This window comes from Podarcis erhardii (genome assembly GCF_964252035.2).
Source record: "Podarcis erhardii genome assembly, chromosome: 10".
Taxonomy (NCBI): Eukaryota; Metazoa; Chordata; class Lepidosauria; order Squamata; family Lacertidae; genus Podarcis; species Podarcis erhardii.
In genome coordinates this window covers 6,659,006-6,682,018 of record NC_138500.1, presented here as the reverse complement: position 1 = coordinate 6,682,018, position 23,013 = coordinate 6,659,006, and the positions used below count along the sequence as shown (strand labels likewise).

The following is a 23,013-nucleotide window of genomic DNA, read 5'->3' as shown; positions in this document are numbered from 1 at the left end:
CCTGGAGCACAGAATAACATGGGGCAGAAGTCACCGTTGCCAAGCAAGCGAGGCTAAGATTGGGTAGAGAGACTCACCGGTGCTCTCTTACTCCACAGGTGGTGGGACCTTCAGGCAAGAAAGGTGCCAGGGTAAGTGGGGCAGGGGCGTGCAAGATATGTGGGAGGCTGTCCATTTTTGGGGAGGAGGACCATTTTTCCAGGAACGTTTTTGCAGGGAAGCTGTGGATTAAAGAGCATTGGCGGGTGTTTGCCTTCTGTGCCATTTTGGTCAAAGGCCTGGAAACGATGCCTTATGAGGAACGGCTAAGGGAGCTGGGCATGTTTAGCCTGGAGAAGAGGAGGTTAAGGGGTGATATGATAGCCATATTCAAATATATAAAAGGATGTCACATAGAGGAGGGAGAAAGGTTGTTTTCTGCTGCTCCAGAGAAGCGGACACGGAGCAATGGTTCCAAACTACAAGAAAGAAGATTCCACCTAAACATTAGGAAGAACTTCCTGACAGTAAGAGCTGTTTGACAGTGGAATTTGCTGCCAAGGAGTGTGGTGGAGTCTCCTTCTTTGGAGGTCTTGAAGCAGAGGCTTGACAACCATATGTCAGGAGTGCTCTGATGGTGTTTCCTGCTTGGCAGGGGGTTGGACTCGATGGCCCTTGTGGTCTCTTCCAACTCTATGATTCTATGCGTCTATGATTCTATGATTAAAAGAGCTTTTTCGGATGAGATCTTCTTGGCTGTCCTCCTCACACCTAAGGCTGATGACACACCATTCAGAGAGAAGTATCACATCCAGATGGGTGGCTTGCAAATCTTTAATCTCCAGGAGATGCTCTGCAACATCACTGCACTTGTCAAGGAACTGTAGATTCCCTTGCGTGCTGCAAGGGATGTTGAGGGCATGTACCTATCCCAGCTTTCTGATTTTTCTGGGGGGAGAGTTGCTCCTAATTGCATGAGGGCTGATGCTATGCTGAACGTGCCTAACAGAGGCCAGAAAAGCATAGACTCGTAGAGTTAGAAGGGACCCCGGGGTCATCTAGTCCAACCCCCTGCAATGCAGTTCTCTCTCTCTCTCTCTCTTTCTCATCGCTTTATATAGGGGGATTTGGGGCCAATTGGCCCCCCAGGTCCAAAAGGAGACCCAGGGGACCAAGGAGAAAAGGGGGAGAAGGTCAGTGTATTTATTATTTATTTAAAGTGCTAGCCTTTTGTTTTTCTGCAATTGTCATTTCTCTCACAATGCAAGTTCTCTAGGAGATTTTATGTATAGATGCACCACTTTTCGGGGAAAAGGCAGCTTACAAAAGAGATTTAAAACAAAAACAAAAAAATACTTTAAAAATGCAAGTAAAAGCAATCCAATTGCATTGCAAAGATAAAAGAAAAGAAAGGTCAGACGTTTGAAACGGTTTGAAAACCCAACTCCCAATGCCTTTCTCAAAACGCCAGTTGAAACTAAAATGGTCCTGAAGTTTGCTTTTCAAAGGGCTACATGTGCTTCTTTTTAGGAAGTAATTTCAAAGACCTGGAGCCACCACTAAAAAAGCCCTGTTTTGATTGCCCACCAGCATGATGGAACTTGTCGGTTGGTGTGTGAGGAGGGCCTCAGAGGCTGATCTAAAAGCCTAGGCTGGTTTATATGATCGCAGGCCGTCCTTCAAATCACTTGGTCCGGAGGCATTTAATGCTTTGAAAGTCAGCGGCAGCACCTTGAGTCTCAAAGGTCTACCATCATCACGGGTGTCCATATGCAGAAATTAAAGCTGCAGAACCCCTGTCCTGGCCACATCTGGTTTGGTCCCCAAATAATGCTCTGAGCTCCCTTTTCTTTCAAACCGGTTACCCCCGTTGCATTTTAGGAAACAGAAAAAGCAAGAGTATTTCAGGATACGGTGAAAAGGGTTCAAAGTGGGCTGAATTTTTGCCTTGATCTCTGCAGGGAAGCCCGGGATTTGGCATTCCAGGACAGTTGGGGCTGAAGGGCGAGCCAGGAGAAAGGGTGAGTTGGGAAATTGGGTAGCGAGTGTCCATCAAGGGCGGAGAGAGAGGAAAGTGTCAACATACCTGTATTTTTCACTCCATAAGACGCACCTGACCATAAGACGCACCTAGTATTTAGAGGGGGAAAGCAAGGGCGGGGGGGAATTCTGTGCAGAGCATTTAAGCGGCTCTCGCTTTTCTTGCTTTAAACCCTGCCGTCCCTCCTCCCGCTTCACCGAGAAGCCAGCAGAGCAAGTTGCGCAGCTCTCATTGAAGCCAGCAGAGCGAGAGCGATAGCTGCACAGCGCCTCTTGTTCTGCTGGCTTCCCAGCAAAGTGGGATGAGGGACGAAAGGGAGCCCTTACAAGGGGGCGCTGAGCAGAGCCTGGCAGCGGCTCTTCCTGCCTTTTCCGGGAGGTGTGGGAAGAAGGGACAGAGGGCAGCCCGTCAGTCCCTTCTCCCACCTCGCGGAAGAGCCCCCAAAAGCTGCACACCCGCTCCACGCGGCTCTTTAAAGGGAGCGCTGAGCAGAGCCTGTATGCTTCCCAGATGCAAATGCAGGCGGGAGGCTCTGCTTTAAAGAACCTAGCGTGTGTGCGGCTCTTGGGGACTTTTCCGCGAGGTGGGAGAAGGGACTGAGGGGCTGCCCTTCTCCCTCCTCGGGGAAAAGCCAGCAAGAGCCGCACACACACTCCACACGGCTCTTTAAAGGGAGCGCTGAGCAGAGCCTCCCGCCTGAATTCGCTCCACTTTTTAGAAGGGGAAAAGTGCGTCTTATGGAGCAAAAAATATGGTAATTTGAAAGCTAAGTTTGTGGGTTTTCCTATGCTGGCTTCATGGAGCAAACACTGCCTTGTGCATATACATATTTTAATTGATAGTTTGATTTATGGGGTTTTTTAATTTGATAATGTTTATGTAAACAACCTTGCTTTCTGGATTGCCATGTTTTGAAATGAATCAGCATTTGAATAACAGCATAGGAAGCTGGCTTATACGTAAAGTCAGAACGTTGGTTCGTCCAGCTCTGACAAGTAGCAGCTGTCTAGAGTTCGAGACAGGGAGATGCATGCAAATCAGATGTTCTGCCACTGAAATACAGCTGTACCCTTAAGTTAGAGGAGGATACCTTACACTGAGTCAAACCAATGTCCCATACATCTCAGTACTGACCTCAGTCTGCGGTCTTTGCAACTCCTGGGAGTTTGGCAGGCTAGATATTTAGAGGAACAACATTCTAGCCGTATTCCCTGGCACCCAGGGGTGGAAACAGGACAGTGCCAACCTTGGCAAAGCCTCTCTTACTGTGGCGGTGGCTTCCACATTCTGGCGAGATCTCGCAAGAGTTCCACGAGACCTCACGAGATTTTGAAGGGCTTGAAGGGACACGAGTGGCGCTGTGCGTTAAACCACAGAGCCTAGGTCTTGCCGATCAGAAGGTTGGCAGTTCGAATCCCTGTGACGGGGTGAGCTCCCGTTGCTCGGTCCCTGCTCCTGCCAACCTAGCAGTTCAAGAGCACATCAAAGTGCAAGTAGATAAATAGGTACCGCTCCAGCGGGAAGGTAAATGGCATTTCCATGCGCTGCTCTGGTTTGCCAGAAGCGGCTTAGTCATGCTGGCCACATGACCCGGAAGCTGTATGCCAGCTCCCTCGGCCAATAAAGCGAGATGAGTGCCACAACCCCAGAGTCGTCCGCAACTGGACCTAATGGTCAGGGGTCCCTTGACCTTTACCTTTAGCAAGATCTTGCCAGAACCGCCACAGCTACCTCTTGTTTCTCCAGGGGCATTCATTTTTGCCACCTGAGGTGGTTGCCTCAGCTTGCCTAATGGATGGGCCAACCCTACTAGGATCTCGGTCACTTCAGGCATTCATTCATTTTGGTTGTTAGTGTCTTCCCCGCAATTCATGTTTTGCCAGTGCATGTGGTATATTCCTGACTAACCTTTTCAATAAATTTAACAGGGAAACGTTGGCTTGTCCGGGAAGCCAGGGCAAAAGGTGAGAATGCAGCTGACCAGTGCAAGGCACAGAATGCTTTTAACAATACTTTTTAGCCAGGTTATTCAGAGAATTTCACGTACGGTATGTCACCAACTCCAGCAACAAACCTGAAACTAAACAGGTATTTCTTTTAATCTTCATAGCACATGGACTAAGCTACAAACTACAGTGGTCGTTATGTAGCAAATGCCTTTAAGTGCAATGTGTGTGGTTTAAATGGATTGTCAGCATGGTTCATTTTAAAATTTGAACTGGATGGGTTTATTCCCTATCCTTAAGGAGGTGTGAGACAGCCTGGCTTTCATCCGGACCCCAATGTATGGGCAGGGGAGGAAAAAAAAAAATCACCACTAGACCTGGAAAATCCTACCAACCTAGCAGTTCGAAAGCATGTCAAAGTGCAAGTAGATAAATAGGTACTGCTCCGGCGGGAAGCTAAATGGCGTTTCCGTGCACTGCTCTGGTTCGCCAGAAGCGGCTTAGTCATGCTGGCCACATGATCCGGAAGCTGAACGCCGGCTCCCTCGGCCAATAAAGCGAGATGAGCGCCGCAACCCCAGAGTTGGCCATGACTGGGCCTAATGGTCAGGGGTCCCTTTACCTTTAGACCTGGAAAAAGCTCCCATTGGTGCCAATGGAGCTTTTTTTTCCCTCTGGAGCTTAAGAGGTAGGGTTTTTTCAGGACCCTGAAGAGGGATGAAAAGGCAAAGCTTCTCTTCTTTGTGCACTATACTCCAGATAACAACTGACACACACATTCTGCAAGTCAGAATAAGGTTGCTGTTGCCAGGGGAGGAGGGAGAGAGAGGGGCAAACTAGACCAACATCTTGGCTGTTGTTTACTTCAGGGGGAAACTGGTCCCAAAGGTGAGAAAGGTGAGCAAGGACTGTCCGGAAGACCTGGGGAGCCCGGCCTAAGAGGTAAAGATGTAAGTAGAAACTAAAAGTACAAATCTGGGGAGCTGAATTTTGCGATTTCTGAACCAATGACTAGGCGAGGAAGTATGTGGTTATTTAGTTCAGGGCTAGCCAGCACAGTGCCCTCCATAAATTGCTGGATTACAACTCCAATCATTGTTTTTTTTAAAAAAATATTTTTATTGGTTTTTTTAACATATCATTTCCAACAGTCATATAACATAACTTCTTATCTTATACAATGTTTTAGACTTCCATCAACACCTCTGATGATTTTTCGTTCTTTCTCACTTATTCTGCATTTCTTAATTTCCCTATTACTCTTAATTATCATTATCTAATAATTTTCCTCATAGTCTTTCTTGCAATATTTCAAATAACCCTCCTTTCAAAACTTCTTGCAGTCCTACTAGCGTAATCTGTTCATTACCATTACTTTTCAAATAGTTCACATATTTACTCCAGTCTTCTAAGAATCTCTGGTCCCGCAGGTTTCGAACCCTTCCTGCTAATTTATCTAATTCTGCATAGTCCATCAATTTCATCCGCCATTCTTCTTTCGTCGGTACGACTCCCATCATTCTTGACCATTGGCCCTAGGCTGCTGGGAATTGTAGTCTCTCAGCCTCCCATCCCTGCTCCTGATAGTGAGATCAATTACATGCAAACGTAGTCCCGTATCTCAATGACTTTTTGCTCAGGGTAAACGGGTACGAAAATCTGGAACTGCAGGTTGTAACCGCAGCATATTAAGTGACAAAGGAACATAGGGATGAACATTTCAACTTGTTGACACTAATTGTGAAACTCTGCAAAAGCGGATGCTTTGAATTCATACCAGGGAGAGTCAGGGAAGAGCGGATGCCTGGGGTCCAGGTAACAGCTTGAGAAATCTAGGCTTCCTTCTAATCCATTGCAATACAAACCCACTGAGTACTTAAACCAGGGGTCGGCAACATTTTTTAGCCGTGGGCCGGTCCACTGTCCCTCAGACCTTGTGGCGGGTTGGAGAAGCTGCACCAGCGGGGGCAGGGGAACTGGAAGAAGAGGCGAGGGGGCAAGTAGTCCTTCTCCCCCCCCCAGCCCCAGCCCAGCTCAGCCCCAGCCGCTGCGCTTACCTCCCAGGGGCTGCCACCACCACCACCGCTGCTGCTTCTCATGAGTAGCAGAGCGAGCTCATCCACTCCACTCTCTGGTCCACAAGAGCACCCGGGCGGTGGCGGCAGAGGGAAGGTGAGCGGTGCAAAAGGGCTGGCTCCAGAGAGGGGCTGCTTAAAATGATGCTCAGCCAGCTCAGGAGTTCAGCGTACGCTCGAGTAGGACCCTGGCAGAGACACATGCCCGACTGGCATGTTCCCTCCCTCCTGGTCTTTCGTTCGGGAGTTTCAAAAACTTTCTTCAACCCAAACATCACAGCGACCGATGCCAACTGACACCGGCACACTTAGGGATCCGCAGAGTTTGCGCACCTTGCATGACAGACCTCAGCAACTTAGCATTTTGGCTAATCTACTTTATTTACATATAAACACACACGGAGCACTGCAACATGGCTCCCTCTCTCTCTAGCATCAGACAGCAAAGAGAGAAAGAACAAAGGACCATAGTCCCACTTCACAGAACACAGTAACACAAACATCCTGTCTTCGTCACTTCCCACTCTGTAGAGTCAAAACATACACCGTCATGTGATAAACAAAAATCCCATGACTGCAATCATGGAGCAGGAATTCTAACAAGCCCAGCCCCCTTCCTCCTCTAGGCAGGGCGAGGAGAAGCCAGGAGGAGGGAGGAAGGGAAGAGGCGCCACCGCTGTGTGTGTGAGGGATGGGAGGGGGTTGGAATGGCGCAGGGGAGGAAACGGTGCAGCCTGAACAAACAGAAGCCCCACGCCGACCCACGGACAGTCCGTGTGCCAGATCCTGAAGGCAATTGGGCCTGATCTGGCCCATGGACCTTGGTTTGCCAAACCCTGACTTAAACTAACATATGTAGTTGCATCAACAATTTTGCTCAGTTTTCAGGACATGGTCATACTCTGTCATAATGTCTGTGTAAGATGTCTTAATAGGGCACACTAGGGCATTTTCCCAAACAGAACTCAGTAGCCCCTCTCAGATGTGTACCGTTTCCATTATAAGAGAACAAGGCAGGTGCTCATGTTGATTTTCAGCACATCTTTTTCTAGAAAAATAGCACTGGGGCTTCCTGACATTACAGCTCTGAAGGTACTAAGGGGGTATTGCATTGAGCATCGGTCCTTCTGTCCTTCTAGGGGGAAGCAGGCCCTCCTGGTGAGACTGGAGAGAGAGGATTTCGGGTAAGGAATCTCTCTCGACTTGCATGCTGCTGAGACCTCAAGCTCTCCATAGCTACCCAGTGAATCCTCTTTCCCTGACACACTAGGTTTTTATTTACCTACAGGTCGTATTTTGATGTATGGGGATTTTGTGGGAATGTTCAGGGATGCAGGAGAGGATATATTGTTTGATTATAGCCTTTCCAACTTGTGTAAACAAGTTCACAATTTAGCAGAGTAACATTCCCCTTTTAAAACTCACAGCAGATGCGTTTGCTCAGGCTCGCTAAAGCCTCTATAATAACTGTTCTGGTATTTCCCCCTTATTCCCTCATAAAATATAAGACACGACACAGTCTTCTATAAATGTATAAAAAGAGTTTACTCACACATCATTCTGTTCACAATCGGATCCCAGAAGGCAGACTTAGCTTAGAAAAGTAACATAAACCTGGAAACTATCTCATAAGGAGACAGTCCCTTTGTCCTCTCTTGGCTGGAAGAGAGCATCTTTGGCTAAGCAGATGTTGCTTCTTTGACAAAAGTAGTCATAGAGAAATGGCGGCCAGTCCTATGCTTTTGTTACCTGCACAGGTGAAGCCACGCCCACCTCTAGTCACATGCAGAGGAAGTCTGTCCCAGCCCAGAAGGAAACAGGAAGTTTATCTGCTGGCTGGACAAACATTCCTCCCCATGTGTAAACATTTTCACTCTAGGAATGTTGTACTTGACTGCTCTTGTGTTTCACATCCCACAGATTTGTCTACCCAGGAGCACTCAGTGCTGTCAGTAAGACCCTTGTCCACAACTCAGCCCCACAGGCAGAGCAAACTCAGTGAGAATCGAGCCCAAGTTGCTCATGTCCCCTCAATTCTTCTGCAGGGTCCTTTGGGTCTGCCAGGACGTCCCGGAGAGCGAGGGATGAAAGGAGAGGCGGGAGAAACGGGCAAGGATGTAAGTTGGATACCAAGAGGATTGTGCAGTGGGGGTTGGAATAATTCTGGCACTTTTGACAGCAAGTTGCCAGAATATTAATATTTTCAGCACTACAGCTTGCCTCGAAGAAGAAAGATCTACAAATCACATAATGCAGGAGTGCATTTATCTGGCTTTTAGGATTCCCCCAAGGCCCTGCACGTGCTCACACTTCCCTCAAGTGCTTTTGCCCGCCTAGAACGTGTCCTTAAAACTGATGTCATGTCCTTTGTTTTCCTGTATGGAGGAGGGAGAAATGTGTGTGTGTATGTTTAGAAATCTCTGGCATGGCTTTCTGTGCAAAGCTAAGAGTGGCCCCCATTGCTCCGCCCACTTTTGCCTCTGGCCCCGCTCACCCCTGGCATGTGGCCCTTGGGCTGAATAGGCCTCTTGCCGTAGTCTTGTTGCTGAGCAACAGCGTGCAGAGCTCAGTGGGGCAGGAGGCCAGCCGACCAGAGGAGCCTTTGAGATGTACTTGCCTACAGCTAAACTCAGCATCCGAAGTCAGGTCCAGTCATAGGGTTGGGCAAAGAACAATCCATGTGGGTCAGAAGGTCCAGGGGTCAGGGGTCATGGGGCCAAGATGAGCAGGAAGCTCATTCTGGGAATGGAGTTGAGAGATGACCTAACCTGGGGAGAAAACAGCAAAGACCTGATAAAGAGAGCACAGCAGAGGTTATATTTTCTGAGAATCCTCCAGAAAAACAACTTCTCAAAGGACCTGTTGATGGCATTTTACCATTGTACTGTTGAGAGTGTATTAACTTATGGTCTGTGTGTGTGGTTTGGGAGCTGCACGGTCAGGGAAACAACAATGCTGTCCAGGGTTGTAAGGACTGCGGAGAGAATAATTGGGTGCCCTCTTCCCACCTTGGATCAAATCTACGCTTCCAGGTGCCATAAGAAAGCTGCAGAGATAGCGCAGGATAGTGCGCACCCCAGAAATGATCTCTTTTAGCTTCTGCCTTCTGGAAGAAGGTCCAGGGTTATAAAGACCAGGACTAGCCGCCTGAGAAACAGTTTCTACCCAAATGTGATTTTGGTTTTAAACGCAGTGTAAGGAGTCTCTATGGGAGAATATTGTATTTAAAAATGAGGTATCAGAGTTTTAGGGGGCTAACCAGGTTGGGATAGCTCAAATAGCAGGCTTGTTGGTTTTTGAATGTCTGATGTAGTTTTTTCAATTTCATTGTTCTTGTTATGTACTGAAGTTTTCACCCTGGGCCAGCAGGTCCACATATGCAAATAAGGGATTGAAAGTGACATTCAGTGACTGGATAGTTACAGAAAGTGGTTACTGTTGCGTTGTAGTGGAGCTCTATATAAGCAGACTGGCTGAACCCTTCAGTTCAGTTCTGTTCTGGCCTGTGAATAAACAAGAGCTGTTTGAAGAATTGCTGTGTCGTCTGATATCTTCACCCACAACTTAACAGTTCTGTATGGGACAACGACAATAAAGATGATCGTATCGTAGGGCCAGGAACTACAAGCACTGTTTCCAGCGTCTGACTGCTGCTGGAAACTCTGCTTCAGAAAGTTGCAGCCAGCTGGTTCCCATCCGTGCCTCCTCCTCCTCTGTGTCCTTGAAGGCTGATCAGCTGCAAGTGGAGTCACTCCGCTTTCTCCCCCTTCAGGCTGCTGTTCTGCAGGCGAAGCTGACTCCAGGCCCATGACAGTACCCCATGCTTGCATGAAGGTGTAGCTCTGTGAAGTGGCCATGCTGAAACTTGGGTCCAGAATATATTGCACTGTGTTGCCCCAGTTACAGAGAATGTTGAATGGAGAGTCTGTTGACAATTACAATGAAATGTTGATAATTAAAAATGTAAGATGAGTTCTGCTGGATCAGGCCAGTGGCCCATCTAGTCCCGGATCCATGTCAACCATCCCTTATTTGTCGGGAAACTCCCTTATCCCAGCGCTGTGTCCTGCTGCTGTCCCTTATTGATGATGTCCCTTAAATTTCCCGGGTTTCAAAGGAAGCAGCTCCTCTCCCTCCCTCCCTGCCGGCCAGGGAGGAGGGAGGCTCCAGCTGTGTAGCTTGGCTGCGTTGTTCACCCAATAAGGAGTCTAAGAACGACTGAGGGGGTGGAGCTTGCATGACTTGGGCCGATCAAATCAGCCGCGTTGCCTGGGGACTCGCCTTTGCTCAGCGCTTCCCAGCAGAGAGGTGACGGTGGTTTCCCTTGCTGCATCCCCTTTGCTGGGTTGCTGCGCTGTGGGAACCACTGCTTGAGGCTTCGTTTGGCTGCTGGCTGGGCTTTCTGCCTTTGGCTCAGAGGGGCTCAGAAGTTGAACATACCTGTGCTTGGGAAATCCCTTATTTTGGCTGCTGATCCCTTATTTTCGAGGCTGCTGGTCCCTTATTTTCAAATCTGTAAGTTGACAGCTATGACAGGACCCCATTCCCAGATGCCAGTGAGAAGCCCACAAGCAGAATATGATTGCAAGAACGCTCTACCCACTGGTATTCAACTGGTACCTTTTACTGTGGAGACAAAGCATTAGCCATTATGACTAAGTAGCTGCCAGTAGTCTAATTCTCCATTAATTTGCCTGACCCGCTTTTAAAGCCACACAAGGCACTCATCCATGGCAAGCAGAGTTGTGGATTTGTGAACGCCTGCTGCCACACCAAGGGAGATTGTGAGCATTCCATTCTACCCGGACACTGAGGTCCAGCGCCGAGGGCCTTCTGGCGGTTCCCTCACTGCGAGAAGCCAAGTTGCAGGGAACCAGGCAGAGGGCCTTCTCGGTAGTGGCGCCCGCCCTGTGGAACGCCCACCCACCAGATATCAAAGAGAACAACAACTACCAGTCTTTTAGAAGACATCTGAAGGCAGCCCTGTTCAGGGAAGCGTTTAATGTTTCATGCATTACTGTACAGTGGTACCTCGGGTTAAGAACTTAATTCATTCTGGAGGTCCGTTCTTAACCTGAAACTGTTCTTAACCTGAGGTACCAGTTTAGTTAATGGGGCCTCCTGCTGCCGGAGCATGATTTCGGTTCTCAACCTGAAGCAAAGTTCTTAACCCGAGGTACTATTTCTGGGTTAGCGGAGTCTGTAACCTGAAGTGTCTGTAACCCGAGGTACCACTGTATTTTAATATTTTGTTGAATGCTGCCCAGAGTGGCTGGGGAAGCCCAGCCAGATGGGCGGGGTATAAATAATAAATTATATTATTATTATATTATTATTCATATGCAACTCTAAAGGAGGTGGTAAAGTATCTCAGCTCAGCACCTCTGACTCCTCTTTCATTCTGCTTTTCTCCTCCTCCTCCTAGGGAGCCGGCGGAGAGAAAGGAGACAGGGGCGAATCCGTAGGTTTGCAAATTCTCCTTGTTAGCCTTGCATGAGAGCCATCAAAGGCAGCTTTTCAAGTGGGCTAGCCTTCTGCATTCATATCTTGGGTGGTGGTGGTTTCCATGTCAGCATATGTACGTCTTGTGTTTCTGCAGGGACCGCCTGGGCCTCCTGGAACTCCTGGAAAGACCGTGAGTAACGCTCACGTGGGTGGCGCTGTGGGTAAAAGCCTCAGCGCCTAGGGCTTGCCGATCGAAAGGTTGGCGGTTCGAATCCCCACGGCGGGGTGCGCTCCCACTGCTCGGTCCCAGCGCCTGTCAACCTAGCAGTTCGAAAGCACCCCCGGGTGCAAGTAGATAAATAGGGGCCGCTTACCAGCGGGAAGGTAAACGGCATTCCGTGTGCTGCGCTGGCTCGCCAGATGCAGCTTTGTCACGCTGGCCACGTGACCCGGAAGTGTCTCCGGACAGCGCTGGCCCCCGGCCTATAGAGTGAGATGGGCGCACCAACCCCAGAGTCTGTCAAGACTGGCCCGTACGGGAGGAGGAAGTGCTTGGAGAACATGGCTAAGCAACTACAAGTGGTGCTTCTCATTTCTGAAAGAGACTTTCTCTCCTCCCCACGTCCTTATCAATGTTCCTTTGACAATTGTAGGTTCTTCCTCTGGAAAGCAGAATTGCCGTCAAAGGAGAGAAGGTACCACTTCTTCCCCTACTGAAATATTAGTGATATGACTGAATGTCTTGCATGACTTTGATGAGTTCATTGGCTCCTGTAGAAACCCTTTGTGCATCTCCTGGGGGTATGGTCTTAGCTGCTGTTCTCCACCTAGAGTGGGGAACCTTGGCCCTGGTCCAAAGGTGGATCTCCAGCTGACCGCAGTGCTTCATGGATGGAACAACTCGCCACAGAGAATGCCAGTCCGTGGCTTGGATGCCCTTCATTCCACCGGAATCTGTAGAGGCAGATGCCAGATTTCTGTGAAATGAAGCCCATCAGGCATGGCTTCCCTCTTCGCCCTTCCCGCTTGAGAGCCCATCGAGCGAAGACTTCATGGCATCCTCAGTCGACCGTGTTGTGGTTGCCGCAGAACTGAAAGAAGACATTGAAGTGAAGCGCCCAGATGTTCCTGGTGGTGGTGCCAGTTGTGGAAGACATTGAAGTGAAGAGCCCAGATGTTCCTGGTGGTAGTGCCAGTTGTGGAAGAGCAACCTGGTCCAAATCAAGGAGCACGCTGCCACACATGAAGTCCAGGTTCACACCACTTCACATGTAGGCAGCACAGTAACTTATTTACAGAAAATAATTTCGAGAAAGCTCTGATGTCTGGAGACAACCCACACCAAGGGCTCTGGAACCTGCTGTGGGGTGGTGCTATGGGTTCTGCCCATTTGCTTTACATATGGATATAAGAAAAGGCTTGCTAGGGCAGAGCAGAGGTCCATTTCACCCATCACGACCACAGTGGCCAATCAGACGTATCTTGGGAAGCCTGCAAAGAAGACCTGATTGCCACAGACCTTTCCTGGTGTTTCTCAGTGATGCTGGGCATAGCATGTAGATGATAATCCACACCATCTCAGAGGCAGCTGCTGGGAATTGCAAGTGCTCAGGCCTGTGGGAATGTTCAGGGTGGCAGGAGAGGGGATATATTGTTTATTAATATCCTTCCTAACTAGCGATTAGGGACGAGGGTGGCGCTGTGGTCTAAACCACTGAGCTTCTTGGGCTTGCCGATCAGAAGGTCGGCGGTTCGAATCCCCGTGACGGAGTGAGCTCCCATTGCTCGGTCCCTGCTCCTGCCAACCTAGCAGTTCAAAAGCATGTCAAAGTGCAAGTACATAAATAGGTACCACTCCCGCGGGAAGGTAAACGGCATTTCCATGCGCTGCTCTGGTTCGCCAGAAGAGACTTAGTCACGCTGGCCACATGACCCGGGAAAACTTGATTTATTATTATTCATTATTATGTTTCTATCCCCTTCTTACGTTCTTGTAATTATTGTTTAAGTTTATATCCCACCCTTCTTCCCAAAGGAGCCCAGGTTGGCAAACACCCAGCTGATAAAAACAATAATATTTAAAATACAATAAATGCATGTTTAAAACATTAACAAGCTCAAAGGCTGTATCATGAATTTGTGCAACCCGCTTTCTTCTGAGTTGGTTGGTTGCCATTCTTGTATCTTGCAGGAGCAAATGCCACAGTATAGCTCTGTGCTGTGCGAAGAAATCCTTTGTTTTCTTTTTTTCTTTATTGGCATATATAAAATTTTTTATTAAATTATCTGTTTTACAATTAGAAATACTCATTTAATAGCCTTAAAATATGAATGACTTCCCTTCTCCTCTTTCCATGGTTCATTTTGCATATCATAAATCCCTGCGTGTTTTACAAAAACCCAAACCATTCAGCATTCCATTATTGCATCCATCAAAATTTCTTTACACTGTTGAATTCAGCTTGTCAAGAAATCCTTTATTTTCTTTGTCCTGAATCGTCCAACCTTCCGCTCTGCCCCAGCAGTATTGGGTTCTCATATTATGAGACAGAAAGAAAACCTTCACTTTCTTCACAAAATGCATTATTGTATACATCTTTGGGTCGTTCCACATCTTTGGGTCGTTCCACATAAAAAAAAAAAGGATTTCGCCACCCACCGTCTCGGATTTTGATGAAACTTGGTGTACACCCTTCCCTTATAGTTGAAAGAAACCCCCTTAAATCCCCCCCCCCTATCTCAAACGGTTTTAATTTTATAGCACTTCAAATTCTAAAATTTTGTTAGAGGACATAAGAGACCCATAAATTTTATTCTTTGTTGAGAAAGAGCATGTCTTTGCAATAATTTTCACCATCAAAAGTTTTGATTCCATCGTGCTTTCATGCTGAAAATTTAGGTTTTTTAAACCTCATTTTTCCACCAAAAACTACATTTATACATTTTTAAGGGAATCTGCACAGAATTTTTCTTAATGGTTGCCATCAATTTGATTTTAATTAATTTTTATAATGAAATGTTTTTAGAATCGTTGGATTATTTTGATTGTTGTTAGCCGCCCTGAGCCCAGCTTCGGCTGGGGAGGGCGGGATATAAATAAAATTTATTATTTATTATTTATAAAATCTTTTGAGTGGTATTGTATTTTCCCCCTGAAATCCTCATCATGTTATTGAGCTCTGCGAAAAATTTCAAAGAGATCTGATCATTGGTTATGAAGAAAAGAATTAAAATGTACACAAGACAAAGGATCTCAAGAGGGACAGAAACACAGATTTCACGAAAATTTGAAGTGCTATAAAATTAAAACTGTTTGAGATAGAGGGGGAAAATTTAAGGGGGTTTCTTTCAACCATAAGGGAAGGGTGTACACCAAGTTTCATCAAAATCCGAGACGGCGGGTGGCATGACCACGTTGAACTGACGTGGAACGACCCCTTTATCCTTGCCTCGTATCTAAACTACCAAACTCTGCATGATATAAGCTTCCGTCCCTGGGGAGTTTCTGTATCTCCTTGATCTTTTCTGTGCCCCTTCTCCGACAGAAGATCTCAGGGTCGCAAAGGATCCGCTGCCTGCATGAATGTTCCGTTTCAGGGTCGGTACTTGAACTGACAGATTCATTTACTCACCTGTTTTTTTGCTTCTCTTCAAAGGGAGACCCTGGGCCACCTGGCAAAGGAACAGACATCAAGGTAAATCCAGACAAAAGTTGGTTTGCATGTTGAAACACATTGATCAGCCCTCCGATAGGGTGGGCATAAAATGAAACTTCTCAGTGGCAGCTGGAAGCAAATTCCTTCCTTCCTTCCTTCCTTCCTTCCTTCCTTCCTTCCTTCCTTCCTTCCTTCCTTCCTTCCTTCCTTCCTTCCTTTCTCTTTCTTTTAATTCAGTCTTTATTGGTTTATAATCAACACAGACACAGTGAAAACAAACAAATGAACAAAAACAGCACATAACTCATAAAAAAAGAAAGGAAAGGAAACAGTACAACGCGAAAACACAAAAACATTTCAGCCACCAACGTCCGACCTCCTTGTTGTGGGTTCTTCGTTTCCTTGTTACTCACCTCTGTTTTCAGCAAACTTAACCTGTATTATATCTTATTTGTGTTCTTAATACCTTATGCAATTCTGAGAGTTATTCAAAGCATTCTAAAGTTTTAATATGGGGACAATGTTCTTTTAAATATTGCCTATAAATCTTTTTAAACTTTTGGGTTGATCTATCCCTGATCTTTTCCGTCATATTCGCTAGTTCCATGTATTCAAGCAGTTTAACTTGCCACCCCACTTTTGATGGGATTTTATCTCCTTTCCATCACTTGGCAACCAGCAACCTTGCTGTTGCTGCGTACAAAAAAACCCCCTTCTTTTCTCTCTCGGGATGTCTGATGCCATAATACCTAAGACTATTAAGAGTAAACACATATGCATCTAAATGGATAGCTCTGAGGGGAATCAAAGGAGCTCAGTTGGTGGAATATAAGTGTAAAAAGCAGGAACTTTATAAAGGAAGCAGTGGGACATGGGTGGCGCTGTGGATTAAACCACAGAGCCTAGGGCTTGCCAATCAGAAGGTCGACGGTTCAAATCCCCGCAATGGGGTGAGCTCCCGTTGCTCGGTCCAGCTCCTGCCAACCTAGCAGTTTGAAAGCACGTCAGAGTGCAAGTAGATAAATAGGTACCGCCTCAGCGGGAAGGTAAACGGCATTTCCGTGCACTACTCTGGTTTGCCAGAAGCGGCTTAGTCATGCTGGCCACATGACCCGGAAGCTGTACGCTGGGTTCCTCAGCCAATAAAGCGAGATGAGCGCCGCAACCCCAGAGTCGGTCACGACTGGACCTAATGGTCAGGGGTCCCTTTACCTTATAAAGGAAGCAGGTATTACATTTCAATTTCCTTCTATCCTGTCCTAATATCCTCCCAGATTCTGAACTCTTAAAACTCTGCATCTGCTGCCAAGCCTGTCTCATTACTTGAATAAAGATCTTTTTCTTAATTACACTTAAGAGTCTCTGTCTGGATCTAGACACATCAGAGAAATGTTTCCGTTAAACGCGTTGTAAGCTTTGCATGAGAAATCGGGTTGGTGAAAACAGAACTCCACAGCGCCACCTGGTGTCGTTGAGTTAATAATGCATATACAGGCCACATGGGGACACTGCAGCTGAAAACTATTTTTTCTATCTCTTGCCTTTGCATTGCACACGATGAACAATCCTGTTTATGACTACTGCTGCCATTTGTTCCGAGTGCAGGATTTGGAAAAACTCTTCGAAGCTTATGGCATCAAGGTAGGTTTCAACCTACTAAATGACCTACAGAGAGACAAAACTGATTCTGGAATTAAGGTTATGGAAATTAAGTCTGGGGAACTGTGTACCGGGAGCAATTTTATTTTTCAAGTTCTTTTTTTATTTTTAACTTGCTTTTAACTTTTCAATAAAATTATTGCTTGGTTTTATGTTTTAATATTGTTGTGACATATTTTTATGATGCTGTGGTATATATCTATATCTATCTATCTATCTATCTATCTATCTATCTATCTATCTATCTATCTATCGACGTGGGTGGCGCTGTGGGTTAAACCACAGAGCCTAGGGCTTGCCGATTGTAAGGTTGGCGGTTCGAATCCCTGCGACGGGGTGAGCTCCCATTGCTCGGTCCCTGCTCCTGCCCACCTAGCAGTTCAAAAGCATCTCAAAGTGCAAGTAGATAAATAGGTACCACTCCAGCGGAAAGGTAAATGGCGTTTCCGTGCGCTGCTCTGGTTCACCAGAAGTGGCTTAGTCATGCTGGCCACATGACCCGGAAGTTGTACGCCGGCTCCCTCGGCCAATAAAGCGAGATGAGTGCCGCAACCCCAGAGTCATCTGCGACTGGACCTAATGATCAGGGGTCCCTTTACCTTTATCTATCTATCTATCTATCTATCTATCTATCTATCTATCTATATCTATCATACCTCGGTTGTCGAATGTTATCCATTCCGGAAGACTGTTCGACTTTCAAAATGTTCAACAACCGAGGTACAATGGGCAGTCGGCACGGCACGTTCGAAAACGGAAGCTTTCACTTCCAGGTTTTCGGCATTCAAAAACTGAAAGGTTCGGCTTCCGACAAGGTACCACTGTATAACAATTTTTCTAAACAGCTAAGTAGACCCACTAAACGCCTCACGACATTTTCTTACATTTATATCTTACCTTCCTTCCAGCATGGAACTGAAGGTGTCATTCACAATTTTGGCTTTAGGAATGTAACCCCCACAAAAGTTGAGGGATTACTGTGTCTTTTGAATAACCTGCCATATATACAATCTGATATATTTGAACAGGTAATGACGGAAGATACATGGGGAAACAAATGTCAAAAGATTTTGAATAAATGGACAAGTTATAGGAATTGGATAGCACGGGGGGGAAGGCAACCCAAGCATTCAAATTAGAATGATTAATTTGTGCATATGGTTAAAGATTTGAAGAGAGTACAGGTTTTTTGGGGAGGTGTTAAAGGGGAGGGAGGAAGGGGGGAAATTGGGATAAATGAGTATAAACTGTTATGTATAACTAATAGGAGAGGGACACGGGTGGCACTGAGGGTTAAACCACTGAGCCTAGGACTTGCTGATCAAAAGGTCGGCAGTTCGAATCCCCGCAACAGGGTGAGCTCCCGTTGCTCGGTCCCTGCTCCTGCCAGCCTAGCAGTTCAAAAGCACGTCAAAGTGCAAGTAGATAAATAGGTACCGCTCCAGCAGGAAGGTAAATGGCGTTTCCGTGTGCTGCTCTGGTTCGCCAGAAGCGGCTGAGTCCTGCTGGCCACATGACCCAGAAGCTGTACGCCGGCTTCCTCATCCAGTAAAGCGAGATGAGCGCTGCAACCCCAGAGTCGGTCACGACTGGACCTAATGGTCAGGGGTCCCTTTACCTTTTTATAACTAATAGGAGAGTGATTTTGTTATATTTTCAACTGAATGGTTTTTTTGTAAGTTATTCGACATCCCTGGATGAAAGTGTGATTATAAAAAAGGGGAGGGATTAAAAATTTGATAAAAAATAATAGCCTGCCAATAGCGCAAGGGGAAAAGGGAAGACAGAGAGGAGATCCAGAATTTGGACCATATTGTCTTGGCAGGATGCGCACACCAGTCTCTCCTCTTGGTTGCTTCATGAGATCTAGCCTGTTGCGCCTCTTCGTTTTAACTTGCAGCTGGCGCTGTTGAAGGAGCTGTCTGACTTGCTCCTCCGGGACGGGGTCGATCTAGTGAGCCAGCAAGTGGCCGGTTCCAGGAAGGGGAAGGGGAAGTCAGCCAAGAAGAAGCAAGGCTCTAAGCAGATCACGGGTGATGTGGTGAGTATCGCAGAAGGACAACACTATGTGCCACCCTCACATGGGACACAGGAGAGGGCCTTCTCGGTGGCTTCTCCCAAACTTTGGAACTCCCTGCCTGGGGAAACTCAGCTAGCTCCTTCCCTCCTTGTTTCCTTCTGCTGGCAGGTAAAGATGGTTTGTTATATTTATGATATTTATAAACATGATATTGATCAAAATGAAATTATTATTATTATTATTATTATTATTATTATTATTATTATTATTATTATTATTATTATTATTTTACTTATTATTTTACTTATTATTTTACTTATTTCACAACCCTACTTAAAACATGTGAAAGTTAGGCTACTAAAACAGATTAGAACAGGGGTCAGCAAACTTTTTCAGCAGGGGGCCGGTCCACTGTCCCTCAGACCTTGTGGGGGCCGGATTATATTTTTTTAAAAAATAATGTATGAATTCCTATACCCCACAAATAACCCAGAGATGCTGACCTTTAAAGCCCTAAACAGCCTCGGTCCAGTATACCTGAAGGAGCGTCTCCACCCCCATTGTTCTACCCGGACACTGAGGTCCAGCACCGAGGGCCTTCTGGCGGTTCCCTCACTGCGAGAAGCCAAGTTACAGGGAACCAGGCAGAGGGCCTTCTCGGTAGTGGCACCCGCCCTGTGGAATGCCCTCCCACCAGACATCAAAGATAAGAACAACTACCAGACTTTTAGAAGACATCTGAAGGCAGCCCTGTTTAGGGATGCTTTTAATGTTTGATGTATCATAGTATTTTAATATTCTTTTGGAAGCCGCCCAGAGTGGCTGGGGAGGCCCAGCCAGATGGGCGGGGTATAAATAATAAATTATTATTATTATTATTATTATTGCTTACCCATGGATTAGAATGACCTGAACTCTCTAAGTGGCTGGGTGGGTTTGGGTGAACAGGAATGCTTTTAGCCAGTGGCAGAAAGATTTCCGCCTCGGTGTCCTGCTAGGCTTTTGGAAACTGTCTGCTTTTAATGATAGGGCTAGTGCCGGGCTGTTCCTATTGTAATTTTCTGTATGAATTTAATGGAGCATGTGTGTGTATAAAATGGTTTTTAAATTATATTTTCCTATTTTAAAAAGCTATTTATAAAAATGAATTCCAAATAATAATAATAATTGTTATTTGTCCATGGCTAAGACGCGGGGAGGTTCTAAACCACTGAGCCTCTTGGACTTGCTTATCAGAAAGTTGGCGGTTCGAATCCCCGCAATGGGGTGAGCTCCCGTTGCTCGGTCCCTGCTCCTGCCCACCTAGCAGTTCGAAAGCAGGTCAAAGTGCAAGTAGATAAATAGGTACCGCTCCAGCGGGAAGGTAAACGGCGTTTCCATGTGCTGCTCTGGTTTCGCCAGAAGTCATGCTGGCCACATGACCCAGAAAAACTGTCTGTGGACAAACATCGGCTCCCTCAGCCAGTAAAGCGAGATGAGCGCACAACCCCAGAGTTGTTCGTGGCTGGACTAAACTGTCAGGGGTCCTTTACCTTTACTTTTAGTCTACGTTTGTATTCCGGGGCTCGTAAGATTCCTCACACTGTTCCATTTGATTATTTATTACTATTTAACTGAATGTTTTATTGACCGCCTTATACTGATACCTTTCTTTGTATTTGGGATTTTAAATATTGCATATACATTTTTCTTTTTTCTAATTCTCTGACTGCGTTTTATGTAAGCCACTCGGGGATCTTCCATTTTGAGCGGTGTGTCGATATTACGAGACCTTAGAATTCCTATAACACATTTGTGTGTATAATTTTAGCAGAGCTCACGGACGTCTGATGTTCCCGGTGAGCATCTATTTAGCACCACCGAGGTGGCCCGAGAACAGCCGAGCATCGATTTGGAATCCCCATCTCCAGAAGCTGAGGAATATCTCTTGTCTCCCCCCACTTCCCTGCCTGCCACTCTTGCTCAGGTAATTGCTCAGATTAGAACTAAACTCAAAAAATGGGGAAGGTTCATATTGTGAAGGTGAGGAATCATCTTTTCCTGGGTTGCTGGTCCCGGTTGGAACTGGTAGGGCAGGAGCCCGGGAGGCCAACACTAGGTGGCGCCAGAGCCAATGATGGGCAGAGCCAACCAATTTGGTTTTGCCTCTGTCATTCTCCTTGCTGAGTTCTACAAAGACAACTAAGCTGCTTCTGTCAAACCAGAGCAGCACACGGAGACGCCATTTACCTTCCCGCCAGAGTGGTACCTATTTATCTACTTGCACTTTGAGGTACGTAAATAACCTTTTTTGAAACCGGGGAATTTCCATCTGAATTACCCCCAATAAAAAGGACTCTGTGTTGTTTTTTTGGAAAAGTACTTTTAAACAGTTTTTCCCCAATTCATTATGAATTATTTCCCAATACTCTTTTACCCTTTTACAGGTCCACCACATATGATAGAATGTACCCATAGCCTCATTGCATCTCCAGCACTTATCTGATTTAGTCTTATACATTTTAACAAGTCTCCCCGCAGTTAGATACCATCTGTAAATCATTTTCAGGTCGTTCTCCAGCAGGCTATCGTTTCTCAAGGCTTCTCCTCAACTCCCTTCTAAGACATAGTGGCTGGCTCAGCTCCCAGAAGTTATGTTCCCTGGAGCCTCACAAGCTGCGTTTTCTTTATTTCATCAGACCGTTGCAGATCTGAAGATCATGACAACTGCTAACCACAATCCTAGTGACAACGTGGTGTCAGAAGTGACAGCCAACCACACAGGCCTATGGGAGCTGGATGCTGCGAAAGCCAAGGACAATCTGGACAGACAGAGCACAACTCTGCCTCAAAGGATGATGGAAGAGGACTCTTTGGAGCAGGCAAGAGCTAATGAGGCCGCCATCTTGGTGACCCAGGATGGAGTTGGGTCTCTGGAAGAGACATCTGTAAGGATGGAGACAGAGGGAGAGGTAAAGCATTGGTATTGTAAACCAGGAACAAGGATCTTTTCCTCTTTTTTCTGCCAAATCATTTTTATTGATTTCCCAAATTTTACCAAATCAACCACAAATTAAAGCAAATTTAATACAATTTCCCCAAAAATTGGTTTCCCACACTTCATCATTGATGTGTCCATAGTTTCCTCTTGTTGCTCCATTATTTTCCCGGTTATTTCTAATTCACATTCTTTTCCTTGCAATTAGCCTTCTATTACAATAATTTTGTTGTTGTTGTTAACTTATTGTCCTTAGCCATCAGCTATCCACCTGCTAATTCCTGCACATACAGTATTTTAACATTTCCAATATCTACAAGCGAGGTGACTCAACAAATTATCAATCCACAATAAATCAGTATTATTGTTTCTAAAATAAATTCCTTTCCTTTCTTCTGTGTGTATGAAAATGTAATAGTTCATTTTCACTGGAAGTTTTCCCTTTACTTCTTATCTGCATGGTCTGTTTTGTCCAGGAATCCACTGAACAAGGGATCTTTTTCAGCCCAGGGTCTTTGATTCAGTAAGACCTCTAGCTTACTTAAAACAATATAAAATATTGATAAGAAAATACCAATAAGATCCAACTTTAACAACAAGCAGTCAATAAAAGTTATCAAAATATAGATAAAATCAACAGTTTTAAACACACACACATATACAATAAAACTACATGGCTGAAATTTTGCAAACAAAAAGGTGTTTAGTGGGTGTTGAAAATAATATAGCGAAGGCGCCTGCTTAATACTGATAGGCAGGGAGTTTCAGACAACAGGTGATGCCATACTTTAGGATCGATTCCTTGAAAATGTGGAGTGAATATTATGTGGCACTTATAACAGCAATGATAAAAGCAGTCAAGTGGGCATATATCATCTTTCAAGTACAGTGGTGCCCCGCAAGACGAACGCCTCGCAAGACGGAAAACCCGCTAGACGAAAGCGTTTTCCATTTTGGAGGTGCTTTGCAAAACGAATTTCCCTATGGGCTTGCTTCGCAAGATGAAATGTCTTGCGAGTTCCTGCGGGTCCCCCCCCCTTTTCCCCCCTTTTCCTAAGCCGCTAAGCCGCTTATCAGCTGATCCGCTAAAAGCCGCTAAACCGCTAATAGCGCTAATCCGCTAAGCTGTCAATGGGCTTGCTTCACAAGACGAAAAAACCGCTATACAAAGAGCCTCACGGAACGGATTAATTTCGTCTTGCGAGGCACCACTGT

General features: G+C 46.1%; 1 protein-coding gene across 1 annotated transcript in view; it reads left to right on the top strand.

The window, feature by feature from the left end:
- Positions 1–23,013, top strand: part of LOC309351654 (uncharacterized protein) — a 246,190-nt gene that overhangs the window by 117,790 nt on the left and 105,387 nt on the right. The window contains exons 40-54 of the mRNA XM_081879440.1: positions 99–131; positions 1,101–1,172; positions 1,941–2,000; positions 3,949–3,984; positions 4,836–4,916; positions 7,181–7,225; positions 8,087–8,158; positions 11,467–11,502; positions 11,641–11,676; positions 12,140–12,181; positions 15,143–15,181; positions 16,748–16,783; positions 18,702–18,842; positions 20,632–20,787; positions 21,500–21,772. Coding sequence (XP_081735566.1) covers positions 99–131; positions 1,101–1,172; positions 1,941–2,000; positions 3,949–3,984; positions 4,836–4,916; positions 7,181–7,225; positions 8,087–8,158; positions 11,467–11,502; positions 11,641–11,676; positions 12,140–12,181; positions 15,143–15,181; positions 16,748–16,783; positions 18,702–18,842; positions 20,632–20,787; positions 21,500–21,772 — 1,158 coding nt within the window. The remainder of the gene's footprint in view (positions 1–98; positions 132–1,100; positions 1,173–1,940; positions 2,001–3,948; positions 3,985–4,835; positions 4,917–7,180; positions 7,226–8,086; positions 8,159–11,466; positions 11,503–11,640; positions 11,677–12,139; positions 12,182–15,142; positions 15,182–16,747; positions 16,784–18,701; positions 18,843–20,631; positions 20,788–21,499; positions 21,773–23,013) is intronic.